Below are 26,221 nucleotides of genomic sequence, written 5' to 3'. Positions count from 1 at the left end.
GGGCAAGTTCCTGTCCTTTTCCCTGCCAATAAATGGGGTTCAGGGGAAAAACCGATGATAGAATGCCTTTTGGTCAAGATAGTAGTTATCTCTCGTGAAATAGGAAGCTGCAGCTCTTTTACAAGTCATATCTAGGTAGATGAGCTCTGGATAGAGCAGCAGAAGGCTCACTTCCGACTCTTCAGCTCCTTTGGTAAACATTGATGTAAACACGTTGGGGAAACATCTTGATGTTGACGTAACACTATGGGTATGGAACAGGAATGTAGACTATCTTGCTACAATTGCTTATTCTACTACTACTACTACTATTACTACTACCACTATTACTTCTTCTACTACTACTAGTACCTGAGTGTGAGACCAAGTGTGACCAAGGTATACCTTATCAACCAGGCTGTGATTTATACGTCAGGCTGCGAGCAGCCGCGTCCAACAGCCTAGTTGTCTAGTCCAGCAACCAGGAGGCCTGGTCGAGGACAGGGCCGCAGGGACGCTAAGCCCCAGAAACGCCTCAAGGTAACCTTAAGGTAAAGTGTCGATTGGGTTGGGTCTCAGTAACTTGAACGATGATGTGTATATTCCGTAGACCTTTTGGTATTCCCTCTTATTCCCTCTGAATATCTGCACCTGTTATATGTAGAGTATATACCAGTCTATAATATATATATATATATATATATATATATATATATATATATATATATATATATATATATATATATATATATATATATATATTTAATTTCCTTGAACTGTAACCTGGGGCTGATCCTCTCCCCAAATTGAGATTGAGAAGGCTTTTCTCAAGCCTTCCCCTGGTGGATATGCGCACGTGTATGTCCGTGTTTGTACGTCTATCCGTGCCTGTGCGTATATTATTTACTGCATGAAAACTCGTGCCAGCATGAATAACTGTACTCGCATGTATATGCATTTTGCTAAGGAAACTCATCCCAAATATACGCAAAACTAGATTGTATATATATATATATATATATATATATATATATATATATATATATATATATATATATATATATATATATATATATATATATATATATATATATTTTCTCACAGCCAGAATTAAATATATAAAATTAAGTTAAAATACGCTCTCTGTATATTAAATATCATTAGTAATAATAAAGCAACAGCTGAGGGAGTTTAAATTATCCTGAGAATTATTACAAAAAATAAAGTTTATCGGGCAAAAAAGGACAAATTTACACGGCCTCAAATATATTTTATTTTCGCGTTTCCGTAATATTAAGTCGGTTAAAACACCATGTAGAATTGCAAGCTTTCCAAGACGATAAAAAATAGTCGCATGTGTATGGAATATATATATATATATATATATATATATATATATATATATATATATATATATATATATATATATATATATATATATATATGAGGCTCTTTTCAGCGCCTCAGTGTCGCGATCCAGAGGGAAAATGCCCGCTGCATCCTCGGTTCCTGCCCGGCGTCGGAGGAGTTCGAGGAAATCTACAGCCTCTAGGAAGCGAACTTTTTCTTGTGTCCTCTTAATGTTCATTTTTTGTATAAAATCAGATATGTAACTGTATAACCTTGCATAATAAAGTGTACATCATTATATATATATATTATATATATATATATATATATATATATATATATATATATATATGGTTTGTTTACATTTAAGAATATTTATGTAAACAAACCATTCATGACAATTTTTTTTCAGGGTTATTGCTTACCGCCATTCATAAAGACAATAGGCGTCTACCCAATGGTTCCTTCTCAAGTGCTCCTCGCCGGTGGGTCAAAAACTTATAAACTTGAGGATATCAATAAAGTTGAATACTCCATAACACGCGAGAAAGGCAAACCATAAATAAATTTGGGAAGTGGAAATAATCCTAGCGAGTGGAAATAATCCTAGCGAGTGGAAATAATCCTAGCGAGAAGCAGCATCTGGCAACGTTATCCTTCCCCGGAGGATAGCAGCTGGGCGACCCGCAGCTGAGCTTCTAGTACGCGTCTGGGAGTTGACGGGTGGTGATCAGTCGCTCCTCCCTCGCTACCACGCTCACTCGCTCCTCTCCCATCTCTCCCATTCTGGATTATTATTATTATTTTTGATAAAAACCAATTGGCAAGTCAATGTGACAACATACTGTTTGTGTTAAAGAGCTCCGTTTGTAATTATCTAGTGACTATATGGAAAAGCAGTGTTGGTATTTGTGCCTGATTTTGGAAAAATAAAGGCGTGAACCTCTACCCCAGTAGGCCTATTCTGCAAGTTTCTCACGGTCTTTGATTTCTGCCTGAGAAGTCTGTGGCTGGGTCCTAGGAAAGGAACAACTGCTCGTGTGTGTGAGATCCAAAATCAAGACTTAGGACCAGTCTTACTAACGTCTTTATATTGACTCAAGTCCACCAAGTCAAACACCTTGAGACGAGGTACAAGTATGGAGTTGTACTGCTCGGAGGCCCCAGCCTGCTCGGAGGAGACGATAGCCAACGAGGACCCCTCTCTCGTCAAAGACAGCCGGGTCCTCTCCAACATGCTGCAGCTCCAGCCCTTCTACGTTCCACCACAGAACTATTTCCAGCACATACAGAGCGATATCCAGCCTTACATGCGGAAGGTTATCACCAGATGGATGCTTGAGGTAAGTTACACCCGCCTCGTGGTTACTCGTTCGTGCGTCTGCTAGGATTGGCGACTTAAAAAAGAGGCCTAGGGGTGGGTGTTTATGTGAGCCGTCCACTTGAGTGGTGACTTAGGCCTAGCGTGGGTTTTCCCATGAGGTCTCCACTTGAAAATAATTGAACATGTCACTGCTAAATACTTGAGTAGTTCTGTTGTTGACAGTGGGGCTGGTAATTGTCACATTGTCAAGCTGATCGAGAGGTCTTGGAAGGAACCTGTTCCGAGGCTAGACAACATTCCCTGTTAGTGGCACCGAACAAGTGTTATGTCCTATTCTCCATGTATTAAACATTGCTGTATAGTGCTTACGTTGCTAGCTTAGTGATTTTTGATAATTATTTACCTCTGTCTTTGTTTAAAGCCTCGTGGGAAGGTTTTCGCCCCACGTGTTGTGTCAAAACGTGAGGGTGAAAACCCACGGCAATGGCAATGCTCTTGTGGGACCCATAGTGTTTCCATATCTGGCCTGCCTGATTAGCGACAACACATTACCATACTTGTAGTGTGTGACAGGCTGGACTGAGTGAATTGAATTACCTCTGCATTTCTTATTGTGTTTACGACTATAAACGGAATTGGTAAAGGTAGCATTTTCAAGAATGTCTTGATTTACTAGCTGGAATTATATATAATATTGGACCCAACAAGTGTGCTGGCATTTCTGTGAGGCTGAATTTCAAGCAGCACTGCATAAGATCTTGTGTGTTGAGAATACTGTTGGATCTTGCTTAACTATTCGAACAAATAATCAACATTAAGGTTAATAATTATAACTTGCGGGTGTCAATGTTTGACAACTACATGTTATTCATTATGGTAAATGCATTCACTGCGCTTATAAACCACAGGAATAATGATTAGCGAGAAGATAACGAACACACTTCGATTTCTGCCAATTTATGTTTTATCGTTAATTCGTAAGTTAAATAATTTTTGAAAACCTGTAATTGTAGCATTCTATGTGAAGTTTATTCTCACAGTATCAGCATATTCTACGTATCGTAGTTTGAGGCTATATCGTCGCCGGTCGTCTTTAAGACAGGAAATGCCCGTAACATGATCCTTGATGCCTGAGAGCTGGGGGGCAGGAGGCTAGTGTCCCTAAACCAACCCTCCCTAGCCAACCATCCCTCCCTCATCCCCCTCCCTGGCTGCTACTCGCCCTCGCCTTCAGACTGAAGTTTGCACTTAAACCAATTGTAGTAGACAAATTGATTCTCTTCTACGATTCTACCCTCAGTGAGACTAGGTAAGGATTGACTAGGCCTGACTAGGTAGAAGTTGACCACGCGTTAATTGCCCACACATTGCCCCCCTGACCACATCCTGCAAATCCCGACCTAGTGTCCCCAGACCAAAGATTCTGACCATCACCACGCTTGAAATTCGCGCGTGTGTGTGTGTTGGTATTTGGGAGGCTGGCAAAGGCTAGATCGAAAAAGAGCGTTTGCTAGGCTTGTTAAACAATGTTATAACTGTTCACAATGCTGTTAGACCCATTAGTGTTCCTCTTTTAGGCCAAAAATATATGTTGTCATTAAGAGAATGTGTGGGATCATATTCATTCATAATGGGATAGGGATCCCCCCCTCTATCCTTCCTCCCTCCCCCCCCCACCCCTCACCTCCGGCTTGTCCCAAACTGCCGGCCAACATGGCCTTACATGTTTCTCAATGCATGTGACAGACCCAATATTTGTCAAAGTCGCGGTCATAGTCCAGGCGTGGAATTACACAGGGCTATACAATAGTCGACTTCCTTCTCTTTCTTGAGAATTTTGTTCTTAATAGAAAGAGAATCTGTTAAAATGTTGTAAATTCATTTCAAAACAAACCGGGTTTGTTATTAGATATGTACCATGTGCTGGGCCAGCTGATGGAGACTTGTTGAGTCGGTGTCCGAACGAATTAAAGTTCATACGAATTATAGAGGTAGAAATTATTCCTATGAATTTCAAAGTAGGGTTTGACAATAATTACATTGCCAATCCTGTTGACAGTCTGGCTCAGTGCCTGCCGTATGTGGCACTTTATCTTCTGCCTCCTATAACAGGAGAGACAGAATCCCACTCCCTTGTACAATGTTCTATTTCTAAATACTGGTATGTCATTCAAACGTTCCCTTCAAAGTGCTATATAATCTTAATGCTTTCCCCAGATAGTTGTTACCTTCCCTTCAAACACTTTGATGAGTATCTTTACGAGTTAAAACCTGTTTTCCTGAAACACGTAATTAGAAAATAGTTTCGAACAATGGAATACAGTCTTGAACTTCCACTTTTTAAATGTCTTGGAAATTTAGGCCATTTGCTTCATGGAGCCTAAAAGGCGTATAGCCGTAAATTCAACCTTCGGGGGGTTTGGAGCTTGGGTACAAGAGGCATAGGGTCTACAATTAAGTACGCTTGGGGTATGGATGTGCGTGTATGGCCGCGAGGTCTAGGCCTACCATAGAGACGAACCGAAAGCCTCATGTTTCACGTGGTCGGGGCCCTCGTTAGTGTGAAACCATATAATAAATCTTGCTCACACTTGTCTTACGAATACCGGGCAAAAATATGTTACAAAAACAATACTGCGGAGTTTGAGAAGGAAAACACTAGGCTATGCAAACGTACTTTTAATGTGCTTGAAGTGCATTGATTTGTCTTAGCAACCAGCTATAAGAATCCAGGGTCTGCTTGGGTTGCCAAATGTCCTTATGGATTTTCTCAAGTATTTTCCATTGAAATCTATTAATCTAGTTGCTCTTGTTATATTAAGTGATATTTTAAAGCCATTAACATTATGTACAATGTACTTAGGTTGAGTTCAAAAGCATATGAACTTCGTAATGAACCTGTGTCTTATCGGCTATGTACAAATTAAATTAAACAGCTCCAGATGTTGGTAACTTTGTTCTCTGTAGCGTAAACACTTTTAGTTAGGGTCATATTCGTCTAGAATTGATCAAGAGGTTTCCACCCTCATTCTTATTGAAGATAATTTGAGGCAGAATTTTCAATAATAGAAGCGGTATTACAGAAACAGATTTGTCATAAATTGATGGATCAGAGACTGGTATCCCTGCTAAGGCATTCTAAATCGAGAGATAAAGATAGATAAAAGATTAAGCGACCCAAGAGGTGACACGGGCATGAATAGCCCGTAATTTTTACATCATCCATTCTACTCAACACGCTCACATTAGTAACTAATGGTTTTGATATGCTAATCTGCCTCTGAAACCTATGTAAAGTAAACCAAGAAACAACTGAATATATATATATATATATATATATATATATATATATATATATATATATATATATATATATATATATATATATATATATATAATTCCTCGTCAAATCTGATTGATACCTTGCTCACCAATGATCGTGCCTCTTTTTACTCTGAAATTGGCATCTTGAATGATATATTTTGCTGGAAGTAATCTTCCAGGCTTGGTGCCTTCTTTAGTTAAGTTTTTTGCTTGGCTTGATGCCTTTTGTTAATTACTGTACTTAAAAATTGGCTTGTATCTGCCCACAGGTATGCGAAGAACAGGCCTGTGAGGACAGAGTTCTCGTCGTGGCCATCAATTTCCTGGATCGCTTCCTGTGTGTGTGTGTCGTACAGAGGACCCAACTGCAGTTGTTGGGTGCCGTCTGCCTCCTGCTGGCGTCCAAGCTGCGACAATGCCGGCCCCTCTCAGTAGACCTCCTTGCCTACTACACCGACTACTCTGTCACGGCTGAGGAAATTAAGGTATGTACGGATGTTAGAGTTTAATAGCATGATGATGATACGTGCTTGATGGGGTTCTGGGAGTTCTTCTACTCCCCTTCTACTTGCCTTGTGATGAGTGGGTGTACGTGTGAGGCTGTACACGGGGTGTACATGTCTTCACTGTGTATTGTGTAGGTGCACGTGTGTGGGGGGAGGGGGGTATACATGATAACTCATGTATCAATGTAAAATTGAATGTATACATGTCATAAGTGAATTATGGGTTGGTGTATTAGTTGATATAAGGGTGGACACAGATTTATACATGTCATTAGAGTGATGGAGACACGAGGGGACACATGGCCCTATTGGTGTGTGTATATATATGGACGTGTAAATGCATCACAACAAGCCAATTTATCAGTCTTAAATATACAGGTTTATCATTAGCATCCAAAATGTTGCAAATAGTGCAATTAGCCTAGCGCCAGGCTCCCAGAGGGACATTCCTACACCAGCCCCGTGTTAATACAGGTTAACAATGGGTTTGTGGGTCATCAGGCTAGCTAGGTGTTTGCTCTGCCCATCCTGGGAAGGTGTTGGTTCTGGGGTAGGTTGCGGGTGGAGGCGGCCAGCCCTGCCCGCTATGGGAACTTTGAAAGAAGCTTGATCACATAATTCATTTTTTGTCTTGAATTGTTTTGACATTTTAGTGGGGGGGGGGTGATATATTTTGTTTTTACCACATGCGTGTATGCAATTTAGAGCCCACGATTGCAATACTAAAATTGTCTGGATTCTGTTTGATGGTTAAAGCTTCTATACACATTCTTGTATTGTTTACTTCTTTTATGATGAGTTTGGCATGTGTCATCATCCTTTCGGTCTGTGAAAGCCTAAGGCGGAACAAAATATATCGGCCGTTGTGTGGCTTTCAACTTAGGACTGAATCAAGACAGTTTTAGCAGGATTCAGCCTCTCGGTAATGTGAAATAGCCTAGCGTGGTCAGCCTAATCTTCCAGTACTGACCACAGACGTGTGACATTTGGAAGATAGGTGGGAAGTTGAGGGTACTGTGAGATAGGTGGGAAGTTGAGGGTACTGTGAGATAGGTGGGAAGTTGAGGGTACTGTGAGATAGGTGGGAAGTTGAGGGTACTGTGAGATAGGTGAGAAGTTGAGGGTACTGTGAGATAATGTAGGCCCGGAAGAGATAAGGGGGATTTGTAAGGAGATGGAGGGAGTGGGAAGGGTTATGGAGACGGTGAAGCGTGGGAGGGGATGATGAGGTAGTTGAGAGAGTGAGGGAGGGATGGGGAGACAGTAGTGAAGTGGGGAGAGAAGCCTACACGAGGATTGGTAGGAACGTCAAGGGTAGGGAGGGAAATAGGATGCCAAACATGTCTGGTTCCCACGAGTGACTTGTTTAGCCTCACAGCGAAGCAATGTTTTGACAGTGGGTCTTTACCCTACTCTTGTATATCCATGTCCGGTTTGCCGGACAAATTACAAGTTCGGTTTTGGCTTAAAAAATGTTGGAACTTGAGGAGGACAAGGTGCGGGTCGCCAAACCTACCTAGTCCGGGCTTGGCGTACCGCATTGGTGATTGCTCACCCGTGTCCAATGGCTTAGGTGAGTTGGGGCAATAGTGCTGGTAGGCCGTGCCCTGGGGACTGATGCAGGGGGAGGGGCGGTGTGCTGGTAGGCTGTGCTCTGGGGTGTCATGCAGGGAAGAGTGGGGGAATAGGGGGAGGCAGTAGTCACAAACATTCATGGTTGACAGCGAGTATATATATTCCTCCATATTACACTTGAGTTCCATGTATACAATTCACCGTTCTAGGTATATCATACAGTTCCAGGTATACACCATACAAACTCGTGTACTTAGGCCACATTTTTTAAGGCCTTTACACGTGAAAAAGCCTATTTTTATGTTTTACCATTGTATCATAAAACTAAACAAAATGGCCTTGTATATGAGGAAAACCCAAGGCGAAAAAATGTCTGTCTAGGCCTACACTTACCACCATATTTTTTTGTCTTCACATTTGCAGGTAGGCGGGACTTTCATGAGGCCTATAGGTTGGGGGGAGGGGTAGATATGGGTGCGGGACAATTCTATTGGGCTGTAAAATGGGGATGTTTACTGCAGCTAAAGTAGGTTGACGAGAGGAAGGTGAAATCTTGTTTGCCATTTGCTGACGGAAGGCTCAAAGCTATATGGCTATAGCATGTCGGCCTAGGTGCTCACCTAGTTGTGCTTGCGGGGGGGTTGAGCTTTGGTTCTTTGGTCCCGCCTCTCAACCGTCAATCATCTGGTGATGCCCTTCAAAGTGCACTTTTTGAGCCAGTGGAAGCCAAAAGTTTACTTTGAAGCTCGATACACTTATACATGCTGTAATCATACATCATATATAAGTGTATTGTGTATATATTGGTATGTTATATGCAGTTTTACTAACTTAGCTACTGAGCACAGATGGGTATACTCACCTAGTTGTGCTTGCGGGGGTTGAGCTCTGGCTCTTTGGTCGCGCCTCAAAGGTATATAGGTGTTTGACTTCAAACACGCCTTCGAGGGCGCCGGCCACACCCCACTGACGAGTCAATTAGCGGGAGTTGAAGGTTAATGACCTTTGCTTGTCACCCTTATGCCTGCCCCCCGACAGCCTGGATCCCTTAATTAGTTAGATGTAAATTGTAATTAGTAAGGTAATTGTCAAGAGGTTTGCCAGCTACCATTAAACACCCCTAAACATGCACAACAGCTTCAACAGGTTAATGTTCTTGAGTAATTACCCCGCGTTTTACCTTTGAACGCATTTTGAACGAGTCTAACCCAATCGTGTGTTTCAGGGAGTTCATTTGTCAGTGAAGGTGTGCGTTGATGATCAGAGGTGACAGTGTTACCTTGAGGTGGTTTCGGGGCTTAGCGTCCCGACGGCCCGGTCCTCGACTAGGCCTCCTGGTTGCTGGACTGGTCAACGAGGCTGTTGGACGCGACCCCTCTCAGAGGCTAAGCTCAATTGTTGCACCTTTTTATTTTTAACTCCGAATTAATTTGCATTAAATTAATAGTCATACCGTGCCTGTGGTCGAATAGTATGGGTTAAAAATAGCTTTTTATTGCAATTTAGTAATGGAGGGAAAATTTTCCCGCGGTGTATCGATTGGAAGGGACACAACAATGGGGCCGGGTGGTTGGGGTCCCGCCAAATAACTTTGCACTGTGAGATCAATTGATTAATGAAGGGCTGCCGAGTTCACACCTGCGCCCTTATACACTTTCTTCACTTCTATTTTTGCCTTCCATGTTAGTTTAGGACTTGGAATGGTATATCACACGATTGGTGGACTTTTGGGTGGTGAAGGTGTCGATGCGAAGGCTCCTGGTATCTCTTTCGGAATCCTTTTTGGCGCCATGTCGTTTTTGGCGCCAAACGTGAACATGGGAAGGAGGAGTGGCGGGAGCGGGTTATGTTGTGTGTGGAGGAGGAGGGAAACTTTGTGTGGGAGGAGCTTTGTGTATGTGAGGGGGAAGTGGGGGGGGGCAGAAAGAAAGGGGGACTGTATGTGGGGATTGAAGGAGGGGGGGGGAAGGGGGACTTCTTATTATAAGAAGAGTTATAAGGCATGAAACATGGCTTTTGGTGTGACCAGTGGCACCCCTTTAAGGGAGACTTAGCATCAGCCACAGGGCCAGTGCCACCGGTATGCCTAACTGCTACAGTGCCATCGTAACTGACACTGGTGATTTCCGGAGCCGCCCACCGCCCCTTCCCTGGGTGATGCCCCGTCTAGTGATTTCATCCGACGCCGCCACACTGTCGCAAAAACCAGAGTCGATGAAAGACTTATGATGTATCCGGCTAAAATGTCTCAGCAAAGTCTTAAAGGATTTGCTCTAAAGGGGAGGGGGGGGGGGGAGGGCGGCGCCTCTTAGCGTTTTGTAATTGGTAACTGGCTTCTTCAAGGAGCTGTAGGAACAAGGGCAGTCCTTCAAGCACAGCTATGACAGCTGCTCGTGGCCGATACTCCCTGCCTTAAATGAGTGTCCAACGCCATTGTGTGTCCACACACACACACACACATACACACACACACACACACACACACACACACACACACTGGGTTGTATGGTGCTGAGGACCATTATTAGCGAGTAATACAGCAGTAATGGACAGGGATGCTTGATTATAAGGGGGAGGGGAGAGTAGGTGACAGTAGGAGCAGCTCCCCCTCTCCATCACACCCAGTACTGCCCCGCCCCTCCTTAGTGGGGAGGGGGAGGTGCAGACCACCTGCTGGGAATAATGGAAGGATGGGAAGGGGTAGGCTGGGTGAGGGATAATGGTAGGCTGAGTGAGAGGAAAGGGGGGAAGAGAAGGGAGAGAAAGGTTGGAGAGAAAGGAGGAAGAGGGAACTAGTTAATATATTCAAACCAAGTTCCCGAGTTTAAACAGGTGGGTCAACCTATCCGTCTAGGTAAGGGGGGAGGGGTGTATGGCATGAGAAACTTGTCACTTCTATTACGGGCTATTCATGCCCGTGCCACCTCTTGGGTGGCATAATCTTTTATCAATTAATCGGTTAGCTCTACGTGACGGGAGACATCTCCCGTCACGCAGGGTGCAGTCGCACCTCCACAGATCTCCAGTATCATCTATTGATACTGGTAATGGCTTAAAAGGGCCACCACTTACGGGCTATTCATGCCCGTGCCACCTCTTGGGTGGCATAATCTTTTATCAATCAATCGGCTAGCTCTACGTCATTACTACCCTACCCTACCAATCATAGCTCGACCCCGACCTATCCTGTCCGTTCTATCCTAACCCGTTCTATCCTAACCCGTTCCGACCTAACCTAACCTAACCTAACCTAACCTAACCTAACCTAACCTAACCACACACAATAAGAGATACAGTTTGATGTTTGCTCAAGGTTTGTGACGTCGCGGTGATGTCATAATATCTCTTAAGGGTGAGGTCAACCAACCCAAAGAGGGGAGGGGGAAGGGTAGGGGGGGGGGGTTCGACTAGCCAGCAGTCCACACCACTCCGGATAGCCCACTTATCCGGTTCAGGCAGCCATCCACCCACCCTATCCCAGGTGGTGGGTGGAGACGTGACCTTTGGAAAAGCTGCCGTCCCATCCCTCCCCCTTCCCCCCCCCTTACCTCCACAGGTGCCAATCCCCTCCCTCTTTCCCCCCACCCACCTCCATCACAGGTGCCAATCCACGTTGCAGACTTTGCAACTTCACTAAATGTTGACTAATGTCTTCCGCCTGCGCGGGCGTGTGTGTGTGTGTGTGTTGAATTGCATTTATTTATATTTTTCCCCGTTTTATTAATTCACGCTTGTATCGGGGAGCGTTTTATATTTTAGTTTATTGGGAAGGGAGTACCACCTGGGGCCTGGTAGCCTGGTGGATAGCGCGCAGGACTCGTAATTCTGTGGCGCGGGTTCGATTCCCGCACGAGGCAGAAACAAATGGGCAAAGTTTCTTTCACCCTAAATGCCCCTGTTACCTAGCAGTAAATAGGTACCTGGGAGTTAGTCAGCTGTCACGGGCTGCTTCCTGGGGGTGGAGGCCTGGTCGAGGACCGGGCCGCGGGGACACTAGAAAAAGCCCCGAAATCATCTGAAGATAACCTGAAGATAACCTCTAGCTGGAAGAAGGGGGACCCATAGCCTCGGAGGAAACCACACATAACGCATTGGAGGGAATGTAGGCCCCCTCCAATGTCCTTTCCTTGTAGTTTATTTATATATGCAAGAGTTCATACGTTCTTGTAAAGCCACTAGCACGCATAGCGTTTCGGGCAGGTCCTTAATCTTTAATTTTCCCCTGGAATACGACCCGCCAAATCGTTTTAATTAACAGCTAGGTACCCATTCACTGCTGGGTGAACAGAGGCGTACCGTTAAGGATTGGCGCCTAGTCAATCACCCCTCGGCTAGGATACGAACCCGGGCCATATCGTTCACGAAGAGCTTGATGTCTTTGCTGCCTTGTCTAATAGAACGCTCCCTTGTCTAATAGAACGCTGCCTTGTCTAATAGAACGCTCCCTTGTCTAATAGAACGCTGCCTTGTCTAATAGAACGCTGCCTTGTCTAATAGAACGCTCCCTTGTCTAATAGAACGCTGCCTTGTCTAATAGAACGCTCCCTTGTCTAATACAACGCACACTTGTCTAATACAACGCGCCATTGTCTAATAGAACGCGCCATTGTCTAATACAACGCGCCATTGTCTAATAGAACGCGCCATTGTGTAATAGAATAGAATAATAATGTCTGACGACCTAACGTTTAAGGAGCATAACCAAGCAAATATTGCGACAGCCAGAAAAATGATAGGATGGATTACGAGAACTTTCAAATCCAGGGATCCCATCACAATGGTTGTACTCTTCAAGGCACTGGTGTTGTCCCGTCTTGAGTACTGCTCAGTACTCACTTCCCCCTTCAAAGCAGGAGAGATTGCTGAAATAGAGGGAATACAGAGAACATATACGGCACGCATAGACGCAATAAAGCACCTAAATTATTGGGATCGTCTCAAAGCCCTCCAAATGTACTCACTAGAAAGAAGACGAGAGAGATATCAAATAATATACACCTGGAAGATACTGGAGGGCCAAGTACCAAATCTACACAGTAAAATAACAACGTACTGGAGTGAACGACATGGAAGAAAATGTAGAATAGAACCAATGAAGAGCAGAGGTGCCATAGGCACAATCAGAGAACACTGTATAAACATCAGAGGTCCGCGGTTGTTCAACGTCCTCCCAGCAAGCATAAGAAATATTGCCGGAACAACCGTGGACATTTTCAAGAGGAAACTAGATTTATTCCTCCAAGGAGTGCCGGACCAACCGGGCTGTGGTGGGTATGTGGGCCTGCGGGCCGCTCCAAGCAACAGCCTGGTGGACCAAACTCTCACAAGTCGAGCCTGGCCTCGGGCCGGGCTTGGGGAGTAGAAGAACTCCCAGAACCCCATCAACCAGGTATCAACCAGGTAACGCGCCATTGTCTAATAGAACGCTGCCTTGTCTAATAGAACGCTGCCTTGTCTAATAGAACGCGCCCTTGGTAAGTCTGCTGAGTTCACAGAAGAAAATATCTAGTGCTGCAGCTAGCAGGAATTTTTGCTTCAGTTATTTCATTCAGTGATGAAGAATGTTATGATGCCTGAATTTACCTGAGGGCCACTAACACCTACAGTGCCCCTCGATGAGGACAGGAAGCTGGCGGCTTGTCGAAGGCGGCTCCCCCCCCCCATTTTTGCCTTGTTAAATCCAGAACCCCCAATCACAAGGAGACAGAAATAAGTTGGTTGGATCGCCTGAGGCTTCCTTAGGTGGGCCAAGGGCCCAATTGCCTGGGAAGTTCGTCCAAGACGATAAATGATCCCAGCGCCTTCGCTACTTCGCCCCCTCCCCTCCCCCTGATTTGATTCATCAGGCTCTGACTCACTCTCTGGACTCACCCGGTCGCTCACGGACTCATCACCCCTCTGCTGTATTCATCCAGGCTTGGTTGATTTATACCCATCTCGTCCGGTTGGTTTGGGCCACCTTTAGCTATAGTGTCAGTCATCTTTGTTGATTGTGTTCACTGTTGATTGTCTCCCTGTTCTATACCCTCTTGTGTCACCCCCCCCCTCCCCCTCTCTCTTGTCATTCTTCCCCAATCTCCCCCTCTTCCGTCACCCCCCACTCCTCTCATTCTCCTCCAATCTCCCTCTCTTCCGTCACCCCCCACTCCTCTCATTCTCCTCCAAACTCCCTCTCTTCCGTCACCCCCACTCCTCATTCTCCCCCAATATCCCTCTCTTCCGTCACCCCCCACTCCTCATTCTCCCCCAATCTCCCTCTCTTCCGTCACCCCCCACTCCTCATTCTCCCCCAATATCCCTCTCTTCCGTCACCCCCAACTCCTCATTCTCCCCCAATCTCCCTCTCTTCCGTCACCCCCACTCCTCATTCTCCCCCAATATCCCTCTCTTCCGTCACCCCCCACTCCTCATTCTCCCCCAATCTCCCTCTCTTCCGTCACCCCCCACTCCTCATTCTCCCCCAATATCCCTCTCTTCCGTCACCCCCCACTCCTCATTCTCCCCCACTCTCCCTCTCTCACCATTGTCTCCTCCCCGCAGCCATAACAGTCTTCCCGGTGAAAGTCTTGTAGTGTGTGTACTACCACCGACGCCTCCCGTCGCGTCCCAATCACTTTCAAGACGATGATGTCAGAGCTTCAAAGACGGCCGCCATTTTCCTCACTCGCCGCCGCACACCTCCAGGGGCCGTCTGGAGACGCTCCAGCATATAAATCTAATGTATTAGACATTGAATTGTCAAAATGATTTACATTTGACTAATTCGAATCGGGTTGATACCGATTGTGAGAACGTGTGGAGTTACAGTGAGTGTTTTGGAATAAGTTTTTAGCGTTTGTTGACTTGTTCCAGCTGATGCGGGAAAGGAATGGCCGATGCGTAGCTGTTTTCGTCTGGAAGACGAGGCGAGCTTTGTCTTCCAGACTTGACAAGGAGAGCCGACGATACAGAGAGTACTTGAAAGTCTATTGAAACGTCCAAAGTCTTTGGAAAGTCTATTGAAACCTCCAAAATCTTTGGAAAAGGGATACGTGCCTAAAACTGTGTTATGAGCTTAGTGGAAACTGGTGCATGGTTGTCTGCCCTGCGGGTGTGGGGCAGAACACACATGATGCAAAGCTTGTGGGTGTGGGCGATACATAAGGTAAACATAGTGTAGAGAGTCCTCGGGAGAAGTGAACAAGGTCCACTTTGGCGCCTCCCGTGTTTACTTTTCACATGTGGCCCATGTATACCTGTTTGCCCGGTTGAGTTTCAGTTTTAAACATAGTTTGCTGTATGATATTAAAGGTGTTGTTGCAGAGGAGTTGCTGATTCCTCTTGAATATCATAACTAAGAGGAGTTGGGGAGGAGGTGGTGCCGTTGATAACTCTTTTGTGTTAGTGATTGGTATTAGGAGAGACAGACAGACAGAGTATGTATACGCATTGTTACACGACTTCCCGTGGATGTCAGCCCCAAGGGACAAAGGTTATGTACTCTGGCTCCTTCATTCTGTCTTGATTACCCTTCTCCCTATCTTCCTCTTCCTTCCGGGTCGTATTTTCTACCTGCTCTCTATAGGTTATTTCACGAATAATGACACAATGCATTATAACGCATCCTTATACCTTCCTGCCTCCTGACTTCTTCCCACTCCACGTCTCGTGGGTCGTTCCGGAACGCTGGCAGGAAGATCTTGCAAGACGCTCGCTTGACATGGCGCCAATTGAAGGAGCAGGGCTTAATAACACTTTTCGTCGCTTAAATTGCGACCAATAAGAGCGTCTAAATGCTAAATGCTTTCAGTATTAGCCATTAACCATTACAGTCTTGTGAGAATAGGGGTATATATGTATCTATATATTGGTTATAGGCGTGCGCATCTTGGAGGTTCTTGTTTGTCCATTAAGGGGCGTGGCGGGCGGGGGGGGGTGCCTTACAAGGACACGCTTGCTTCTTGCTTCACCCTGGGAGTTGCTTTTTTGTCAATTCGTTATCTTAAGGGTCACTCATGCGTATGCCACTTTGTGCCTTTATAAAAACGCACAAACACATGCCCCCGAAAATATAATAAATGTGTATGTGCTGGCATTCCCCTTATTTCCTGTAAGCCCACGTCGCAGGCCACTTTAGAAGGGGACCAGCGGCCATTATTCCAGTGAATAGGTTGGCTCTGTCCACCACACAAACGCACCTCCTCGTAACATTTGCTCTTCCGGCCATGGACCTTTGCGTAAGAGTAAGTGTGGGTGCCTGGTCCATTGTCTCCCACCGATCATACAACCCAGGTCTTCCGCTTGTCCCCTCCACCCCCCCCCCCCCCTCCCTCTCTCCACTACAGAACAAATTTTGTTCACATGCATTTATGGTTCCCCTCACAAGGGGGATGAGGAGGAGTCTGGCGGGCCCACCGCCCGGAGCGAGGGACAAGGGGAGGGGTTGAGAAGGTCCACTTTGGTCCCTTAGAGCCCCTTATTCCAGGTCACTCACCATCTCCATGTTTGCATTCCATAACCCTGTCCCGGGCTGTATGTGTGTGGTAAGCGGTGAAGCAGAAGCGGACATGTTTGTAGGGTAAACTGAACGCTGTGAGGGGCTCAGTCTCTCTCTTTCACACCTTGGGCGTGTCCAGGAGCAACAGCTGTTACCACAAGGGGGTAGGGGACAGGGGCTAAGGAGCCAGGGGAGAGGATGAGTGTTCTGCAAGAAGTGGAAGTTTAAGACAGGTCGCTGCAGGAGACTGAAGGGCCTCACAGCTGTCGGCAGAAACCTCGACCCCAAACAAGCTGTTTCTGCTTTGATTATGCTAATTTAACCCTTCTGAACTCTTCCCCCATTGGTGTGACGAGCGGAGCCTACTCTTGGGTTGCTGCGTGATGGTGTTTAGCCGTCTCAGTAAGGGGAGTGCTTATAAGGCAGAGTTGACCCACATGGGTCAGTCCACAGTTCCACCCACACCGCTTGGGTCAATCGACAGTTCCACCCACACCGCTTGGGTCAATCGACAGTTCCACCCACACCGCTTGGGTCAATCGACAGTTCCACCCACACCGCTTGGGTCAATCGACAACCACCGCCCACACCGCAAGGGTCAGCCCACAGTGCCGCCCACACCCCATGGGTTATTAGTCAACCACCCTATCGGGTTAACTCCCAACCCAGCCTCATAGGACAGCCCACAAGTCCAACCCAAACTCCATGAGTCTCTTGGACCCCAAAACACCTTCAACTTTAAGAACAAATCCACAAGGGCCGTGGTGTTCATCTGATATATCACGCTATTGTGGTTTCTGTGTGTACTTTCAATTTTGCCATCCCTATCTTGACCAAATGCAGCTTTCAAATTCCATTTTAGTTTGCCCTCCGAAACTTCCCGATGCGTGGAATCTGATAGATGGCGTGTTCGTCTATCCCTTTCAACTTGATCCACTGTATCAAGTTGACCGTTTAGTTGAGAAGGCCAACTTGTAATTCTACTCCTACTGGCTCCAGACATGACCTTAGATCTCAGATTTAAGACACATGACCTAATCTTCTCGGGGGGTCCCAATTCCCTCGAGGGGTCGTTAGCCTCACAGGATCACGTGTTAAGTGTGGAGATAAATGGGTCTGACCTCGACACAGGTCGAGGCGAGTGACATGACCTCTTTAATCCCTCCTCCAGAGGTCACCCCGTGGTCATTTGCCTTTAAATCAGGGCTTGGCTTTGTTCGGATCGTCTTGAACGACTTAGACTCGTGATTTTATAGACCAAATGAGCGCTTTGGTGAAATTACAGAGACTTAATGTGACGTTTATAGAAATGAATTCATTATTGATACGTTTTGGATGTCTTAGTCGGTGTAGGTGAACCCTTGTCCCTGGAAGGTGTAGGTGAACCCTTGCCCCTGAAAGGCTTACATAACCAGGCATCACGCAGGCAGTTCTTGACAGCTCCTCCAGAACCACAACCAACATCACCATCAAATAAGACACTATCCACAAAACTACACGTTTTCGGTCTGTTCGTTAATGAGATTGTAGTCAAATCTTTCAGGAAAAACACATGTCGGCATCTCTGGCGTGACCTGACCTGACCTGTAGAACGGTCGAGTGACCTTATAGCCAGGAAGCCAGTTTATAGTTTATACGTTGCCAATTGGCTCATTCTGACACAGTTGTTGAGACTTGGAGAGATATACTGACTTGAGCATTTTGTGTCTAGGGCCTTAGATTACTCTTTAAGGAAGCGTGGTGTGTGGCTCAGCAGCTTGAACCACGGTGTGTGTGTGTGTGTGTGTGTGTTCACCTAATTGTGCTTACGGGGGTTGAGCTCTGGCTCTTTGGTCCCGCCTCTCAACCGCCAATCAACAGGTGGTGTGTGTGTGGGGGGGGGGGGGGCAAACCTCGCCTTTCTAACCAAATCTTTCATCTATGTTCACTACATATATTTCTAACACACACACACACACACACACACACACACACACACACACACACACACACACACACACACACACACACACACGAACTAACCCGCAGCAGCTGTCTAACTCCCAGGTACCTATTTACTGCCAGGTGAATCAGGGTGAAAGAAACTTCCAATTTATTTCTACCTCGGCCCCCCCCCCCAAGGTGTACTCACCTAGTTGTGCTTGCAGGGGGTTGAGCTCTGGCTCTGGCTCCCGCCAAAGAGCCAACGAGAGTATGTGTGTGTATTCTCTAACAAGTATCGCTGGCTAATTAGCCTAGCCTGACCATCTCGCCATTTTGCTGATGCCGGGAACATCTGCCAGATACACCGAGTTAATAGCTAAGACCTTTCCACCGTAGCTACCCCTAGCTCATCAAAAAGTCATAATGATAAAGTTTAACTGCTTAGTTATCTGCTGGGGGTTGAAGCTGGAGAATAACTACACTAGTAAAGTGAGTCGTTAGAAGTGTGTGGGAAGCTCGCTTGATGAGCGAGCCTCCCACTAACGCTCGCTAACGCTCTCTACAGCTCTCTACTGCTCTCTAACGCTCTCTACAGCTCTCTAACGCTCTGTACAGCTCTCTAACGCTCTCTACAGCTCTCTAACGCTCTCTACTGCTCTCTAACGCTCTCTACTGCTATTCCGTCAACTGTTCCCTTCCCTCCATCATGCTGGTTGATACCTGGTTGATCTTAAATTAAAAGATCTTAAGATCTTTTAATTAAATTAGATCTTAAAAAATTAAGATCTTAATTTAAAACTCTTAAATTCCTCTCACAAACTAACACGATGCAGCTTTTTCACTTCTCTTGAGGTTATCTTGAGATGATTTCAGGGCTTAGCGTCCCCGCGGCCCGGTCCTCGACCAGGCCTCCTTTTTGTTACACACCCCCAGGAAGCAGCCCGTAGCAGCTGTCTTAACTCCCAGGTACCTATTTACTGCTAGGTATCAGGGGCATCAGGGTGAAAGAAACATTTTGCCTATTTGTCTCCGCCTCCACCGGGGATCGAACCCGGAACCTCAGGACTACGAATCCAACGCGCTGTCAACCCAGCTGTCAGGTGGCCTTCGAGTACATCACTTGGATCCTTTAAAGCCTTTCTTGACATCATTTTTTTTTTATTTTCTCGGTTCCCCTTTAGTCTTTTATTTTCCTAAACGGCCAAATTGGTACCTGCTCCACACATAATGATGACCCCGTCACAGGTTGATGGTGGGAGAGAGGGCACTGCGCAGGCGGTCCGACCGTAGGGCAAGAATGGCAGACCCAGGCCGCCTTCGTTGCCATTCTTGTGTGCCAGAAAGCCTTAGGCCTACCCCAGGCAACCTTTTATCTTTCACTGTGGCCAGAGTGTGAAAAGTAATAGTGACCCCCCCATTCCCCCCTTTCCTCTTATGTTTTGATTGTTCAGGCTATATGGTTTTTTGATGGGTAATTGGAAATGGGCGTGGTCTTTCACCCCTTCTTCCCATTTCACCCCTACGAAAACCTACTGGAATTATGCCTCCTGTTTTATGTAAGTATTTTGAGTGCCTTCATTGAGTGCTGTTATCTAATGTTTTTTTTTCTTGGTTATTTTCAGAGTTGGGAACTTCTGTTGGTGTCGAAACTTGGGTGGGACTTGGCTCCCATTACGGCTTGCGACTTCGTAGATCATCTTCTACCGCTGGTTCCTGGCGTAGGGAGCGAACCCATTGTCAGAAAGCATGCCAATACCTTCATCGCTCTCGCTGTTACAGGTAAGCGCCAGATTCATTTTTAAAGATTTATTCTTCTTTTTAATCAATTTTACTTTGAGGTTACCTTGAGGTTCTTCCGGGGCTTAGCGTCCCCGCGGTCCGGTTGTCGACCAGGCCTCCTGGTCGACGTCCCTCAGAACATTGTAGAAAACTTACAATGTTCTCTAAAGGACATTGTAAGTTTTTTTTCCAGAAGTGTGGAGTAAAAGAAAGGATATTAAGGTTTTCATATTCATTATTTATTTGTATACCTTTTGTTTTCCTTGCTCGTAGGTAGCTATTGTGTGGTATTAAGTGCCCTTGATATCCCCCATTCAAGCATTCATTAACAACAGCCTGTTGTTGAATGCTTGAATTGCTGTTCTAGCCACGAGTTTCTGATCTTTTTGCTAACAAGTTAGCATCATAGAACTGGCTGTTTTGTCGAAAAACTCCACAAGTCTATGCAGAATTTCCTAATGGGCATCACGGTAAAGAATTGTATTTGGCTGTGGCAGATTAGTGTTTTAACACTGTTCTTCACTGTTAATCTGTTATCGTAGATCGTGTCACTGGGCGCTGTGCTTCTGTGTTGTGTTGACACTAGATACAAGTTGACTGATAAACATGGCAAGAGAGCTACCAGCAGCAGCTGCTGGGATTTGACAGCTTATCTGCATGTTTTGTCACGGCTCTTGAGTTTATTGTCCCCCTCTTGATGTGAGGCAGTGCTCATTATGAGGCAAAAATCCACACACACACACGCACACGCGCGTGCGCAGGTGGGTCCTGTCCTCTGTTGGGATGTGGGGTGACCGCTTTGGCTGGAGTTTTTACCTATTGCGGTTGCGGGGGGAAAAGGTGACATGTCGCCGTTTGAAGCGAACTGCCTCGAAAATCCCTTTCCCAAAGCCTAGTTGCAGCCTCGTGCAACGATTGCAATCGAGTATCATGCCAGCAATGCTAAAAGTTGTAGGTGAATTTGATTGTTACAGTCAGGTAGATAGTGCAGATCAACACCACCGCCTTTCCTGAGCGAATTGCCTCGACCCCTCCCGATCGATCAGCCAATGAGAGGGACGTTCACGACATATGTCCGCTCCTCTGGTCGTTTTGAGAGTTTAGTGGGAAATTAATGCGTAGTTTTTGGAAAAATATGAAAAGAGAACTGACCGCTATCAATTAAAATTGTAAATATACCGAAAAATATTATCAGTGTTGCTCTATTTCGTTTGGTTATAAATATATACTACATTGTAGGCACCCGCAACTTGGCGCGTTCCGCCGCCCAATCAGCGCCCAGGAACCTCCAGCTGACACTCGCCACGGGCCAATCAGCGCGCGCGTAGCCTAGCAGATGCACGTGAATACACCTATCAAAACTAGCCGCCAGAGTCCCATAGAGCGTACGCTGGGCGGCTGGTGTATTGTATGAGGGACAAATACGCCTATTAAGTCTAGTTGATCGCACGACAACCACCATGCTAGTGTCGCAGAGACCCGCTAGGTTACCTAGCCTCTTGGCGCAGAAGCCTCCTAGCTCTTGGCGCAGACGCCTCCTAGCCTCTTGGCGCAGATGCCTCCTAGCTCTTGGCGCAGACGCCTCCTTGCTCTTGGCGCAGACGCCTCCTTGCTCTTGGCGCAGACGCCTCCTAGCCTCTTGGCGCAGACGCCTCCTAGCCTCTTGGCGCAGACGCCTCCTAGCCCTTGGGACAGGCGCAGACACCTCCTAGCCTCTTGGCGCAGACGCCTCCTAGCTCTTGGCGCATGCGTAGGACCAAACGAAGCAATAAGTATGAGAAGAAAGCGACAAGCCGTTATGGCTATAGGGCGTAGTAGGGAAGGAATTAATTATAGAGGGAAAGTGCCAGGCCATTACGACTATATAGCACTCAGAAAGGGGTCAAGATAAGGATATAGAACGTAGGAGTGTAAATTAGATGGTAAGGGGGGGAGGGGGGGATTGAGAGGTACCAAGAGGGGGGAGGGAGTGGATTGAGAGGTACCAGGAGGGGAGGGGGGAAGAGTACTGGGCGGACACCTGAGAGTCAGCACAGTACTACCAGCCTCCTGCTGGAGCTGGTGTGGGGTTACCCACTCCTCCATTAAGGCCTATTGGCATAGTAAAGTAGCCTCGGGTGCGTATATACGCATTGCCCTGCTCGCTGCTCCCGGTCGACATAAGTACCACTTGTGTACACACACACTCCTCTCTAAAAAAAAAAGTTGTGACAAATACAAGATCCTAAAAAATATTATATCGTTCCTCAAAAGGAAAGTTTTTCGACCGTAAACATTATAATCGCCAGCTTAAAATAAGCAAAATACGTAAGATAATGAGTGACATTGTCTTCCTATGCATGTGGGTGATGGAAGTCTAAGGATTCTGCGTGTAGCGTTGCTCTGCTCTCCGGTTTCAAAAGTTTTTTGATAGGAAAAAGGGGAGTTTTAGGGCGATGTTTGTGATTCGTGTGTTGACAATGACTCCTGGTCAATCAGGACCTATTTAATTAACACGACTAGACAGAGCGTCAGCTTGTTCGTGTTTTGCCCGTATGGCGTCGAATGGTTGTTGTCTTGAAGATGTCTTTTGTGTTCAACCTGTTATCGCGAGCGCTTCCAACGTCAGGAAACTCGTACTAAAGTGCCTTATTCTAACGTACTATAGAGGACCCACGGACAGAGAACGGGACATTATGGGGGGGGGGTAGAAATAGCCTAAGCTACTCTATCCCTTTGAGATGTATTTCTTGCTTATCTCAATAAACATACTTGAACTTGGGACATTATGTCAATTTCGCGAGCCTCTTTATTTTTTTTCTTGAACGATAGTTTTTGTGTTTGTGAGGGGGCAGTTTAGTGTGTGTGTGTGTGTGTGTGTGTGTGTGTGTGTGTGTGTGTGTGTGTGTGTGTGTGTGTGTGTGTGTGTGTGTGTGTGTGTGTGGCAGAGGGGCAGCTGCTTGGGTGGGGGTTAAAGTGTGTCAGAGGAGCAGTTGTGTGTGTGGGGTGAGTGTGTGTCAGAGATGGGCTGCTGTGTGTGTGTGTGTGTGTGGTTGGGGGGTGCTCTATATCTGAACCTACTTATGTCTCCATCGCTGAAGGGAGATACTCGTTGAACTCAAACATGGACAATTAAAAAGGTGTATCAACCCCCTTTCTCTTCCTGAAACTTGTTTGCAGTACCTCCCTTTTTCTGAACCTTGTTTATAATGTTTATGAAACATTTTATCGTCCTGCCCTTTCTCTTCCGTTTAAATATGCTCCTTCCGCGACCTTTCTGCCTTTTCTTGCGTCTCTCCTAAGGGTCAGAGCTTATTTACCGTTTTTCTTTTTCAATTAGCATTTGAATATATATATACACCTTTGCCCAGCTGTACGCACAGGGCCATCCCTACCCACAAGAGCCGCGTCCAAAACAAACTGAGAAGCACCACTCTGATTTGCATAAAGTAGCTTAGTGTATGGGCGAAGGTGTCGCGAGCCCGGGTCGGAATGCCGGCCTCCTTGTGGGGGAGGTGTTGTGTGACCTCTGGGCTTTGTGCTTACTAATTTATATCGACTTTTAAGGCCATATACACATCAGCCGGAGTTGTGTAGGCCTGAGGATAGTCTCTGGAGGCTGTCTCGCTAGTCCGCCGTGTTGGGCGCTGGCGGTGAACTGCAATGAAAAGGGTGAGAAAAGAGACAGGAAAGTGGGCACAGTGGTTCCTGTTGTGCCTGTTTGTACGAGGGTACTAGACGGGGAGGGGGGGGTGGGATGGGCAGGGCAGGGCATTAGGGCAGTGCCGTGGAGAGGTAGACCTGCCTCCTTAGCTCTGTAGTCACTGGTAGGCAAGGTACTCTCAGGAACTTGACCCCTGCTGCTACACGCCCTCTCCTTCGTCTTCTATGGGTCTTGGGTACACCTTCGTACCCTGCTTTCCTATTCCTCTTCCCCCTCCCCCTTTTTTTTCCCCCCACCTCTTCCTTTTTTCCTCTCTCGTCTCTTCCTTTTTTTCCATGCTTACCTTTCCCTGCTCTCCACTGTCCTTGCCTCCCCCCTTTCCTTCCCCCCTCCCCTCCCTCTCCCACACCTCCATTGCCTTCCCACACCCCGCCCTTCATTCCACAAAGCCCTCCCCTTTCCCGTGACCCCTTCCCTTCCCACTCCACCCCTCCACGAGGACTGTTCCAGCCTGGGCCAAAAAAAAAAAAAAAAATCCCCACTCCACTTTTGAGTGGAAAAAAGTTCCTTCAGTGAGCACTGGATCATGAACTTTTTTGTGCGCTTTTACAAGTGAATGAACATATTTATTCTTTACAAGTTCCACTAAGGCCTGTCAGTTGCAATATTAGGGTAGTGTATATGTATTTGGGCAGTGTATTTATACATTAGGACAGTGTATATACATTAGGGCTATGTATTAGGATTACCAGAGGTGATAATGGTCCATGACGGACCGAAACGTCGTAGTTTCTCTACTTTCTGATGTATAGTTTGGTCATCTAATCTTCAGCCACGTTATTGTGACTAATCTCCTGTTTAGGAGATTAGTTAATCTGATCATATACATTAGGATATTATTTATAAATCACTCACACAGCAACACTGCAGATCTATGGATTAGCCAGTCTCTGAAGTACATTAGGATTCGTCAACAATGGGTTCCCCCCCCCCCCCACCTCCTTCCCCTAATCTTTTTAAGACTTAAATGTTCCCCCTTTTGAAGGTTGAACAAGTTCTCCCCCAGGAGGGCAACAATAACATCTCCCAGGAAGCTGAAAACTGGTTCTTCGTGTCATTTTTGCTTAGCAGGGAGGGTGGTGCTGTACAATAGATAAATCAGATGACCTTAACATGGTTAGACCCCAGTTTCAGTTTGTGTGTGATGGGGGAGAGGGGGGAGGAGGGGAGGTTACGAGTGGATGAGACCAGTTTCTGGTTGGGGAAGTCTCCTGATCTATCTTCCCTCGTACCCCAATTCCCCAACGTAGACCGATATTCTTTAGCACTCCATCCTTGCGATGATTTCGGGGTTCAACGTCCCTGCTGCCCGGTCCTCGACCAGGTCTCCTTATAGGCCTGAAATCCCCGAAATTTCACGTGGAGTTCCGTCATGCTTAGCTTGCAAGAGACTTGGTTCAGGTACTTCGAACTAGACTTCGTGCCATTGTTGTGGTGAAGATGCATCTGTGGCACACACCAGTTTGTGCGTGGCCCAGAGACTTGCGGTAACGGCAACAGGAGCCGGCATGCTCCGCGTTGCTCTAGGGGACAGCTTCACTGTCTCTTTGGGATGGATGGCTTGCTGGTGATTGACGGAGCTGGAGACTGTGCAGGTGAGTTGCAAGAAGCAATTTCGCCGGGTTCCAGGAGGCTGCGGTGGTATGATTGATGAGCAGCAGGCCGATTAGGGGAGCGGATGAGAGGATACCTCATACAGGTACAATGAGGAGTGGTGTACCTGTAACTGGTACAGTGAGGAGACGGTGCGTGCTGGGGGTACAGAGGGGTGTATGATGCAGCAGCTGTGTAGATACACAGAGGTGTAGGTACAGAGATATATATGTATGATAGCGGTTTCATCTTCACATCTTCCCCATCTGATAGGGACCCCTGGAAGTGGAGGAACGGGGGTAGTAGTTCGAGCGGCGAAGAAGGAGACTTCAAGCGGGTCACAGAAACTGATCTTTAGCTACACAATGACAATAGCCAAGTTCTCCCGGTGTCCCAGAGCCCGGGGTTTGGTAATAGGTTGTGTAGTTGTTGGCGGTGGTGGTGGTGGTGGTGGTGGTGGTGGTGGTTGAGGGTGGTTTAGGTGTGTCCAGATCGTGGTCGCCCGCGGCTGCGGGCAGCACGCGAACCAGGTGACGGGGCTCGCCACCTCGCCCGTAGGACAGATCATCTGGCAGCGTGTACGCGAATGTCTTTGTGCGCGCACCCTTTTCACGCCTTGGCGTATGTCGAATACATGGGGTTGTGCAGCGTCGAGATGTGCTACGGGGGTAGTCGAGCACGCCATGTTT

At 46.6% G+C, this 26,221-nt stretch overlaps 1 protein-coding gene across 1 annotated transcript in view; it reads left to right on the top strand.

Moving 5' to 3' along the window:
* Positions 1-2,029: 2,029 nt before the first annotated feature.
* Positions 2,030-26,221, top strand: part of LOC123772383 (G1/S-specific cyclin-D2) — a 46,106-nt gene continuing 21,914 nt past the window's right edge. Inside the window, exons 1-3 of the mRNA XM_045765481.2 lie at positions 2,030-2,672; positions 6,247-6,462; positions 20,080-20,236. Coding sequence (XP_045621437.1) covers positions 2,469-2,672; positions 6,247-6,462; positions 20,080-20,236 — 577 coding nt within the window. The 5' untranslated portion in view covers positions 2,030-2,468. The remainder of the gene's footprint in view (positions 2,673-6,246; positions 6,463-20,079; positions 20,237-26,221) is intronic.

Source organism: Procambarus clarkii, chromosome 17 (assembly GCF_040958095.1).
Source record: "Procambarus clarkii isolate CNS0578487 chromosome 17, FALCON_Pclarkii_2.0, whole genome shotgun sequence".
Taxonomy (NCBI): domain Eukaryota; kingdom Metazoa; phylum Arthropoda; class Malacostraca; order Decapoda; family Cambaridae; genus Procambarus; species Procambarus clarkii.
Note: the sequence above shows the minus strand (reverse complement) of the source record. Positions and strands in the feature narration are given on the sequence as shown.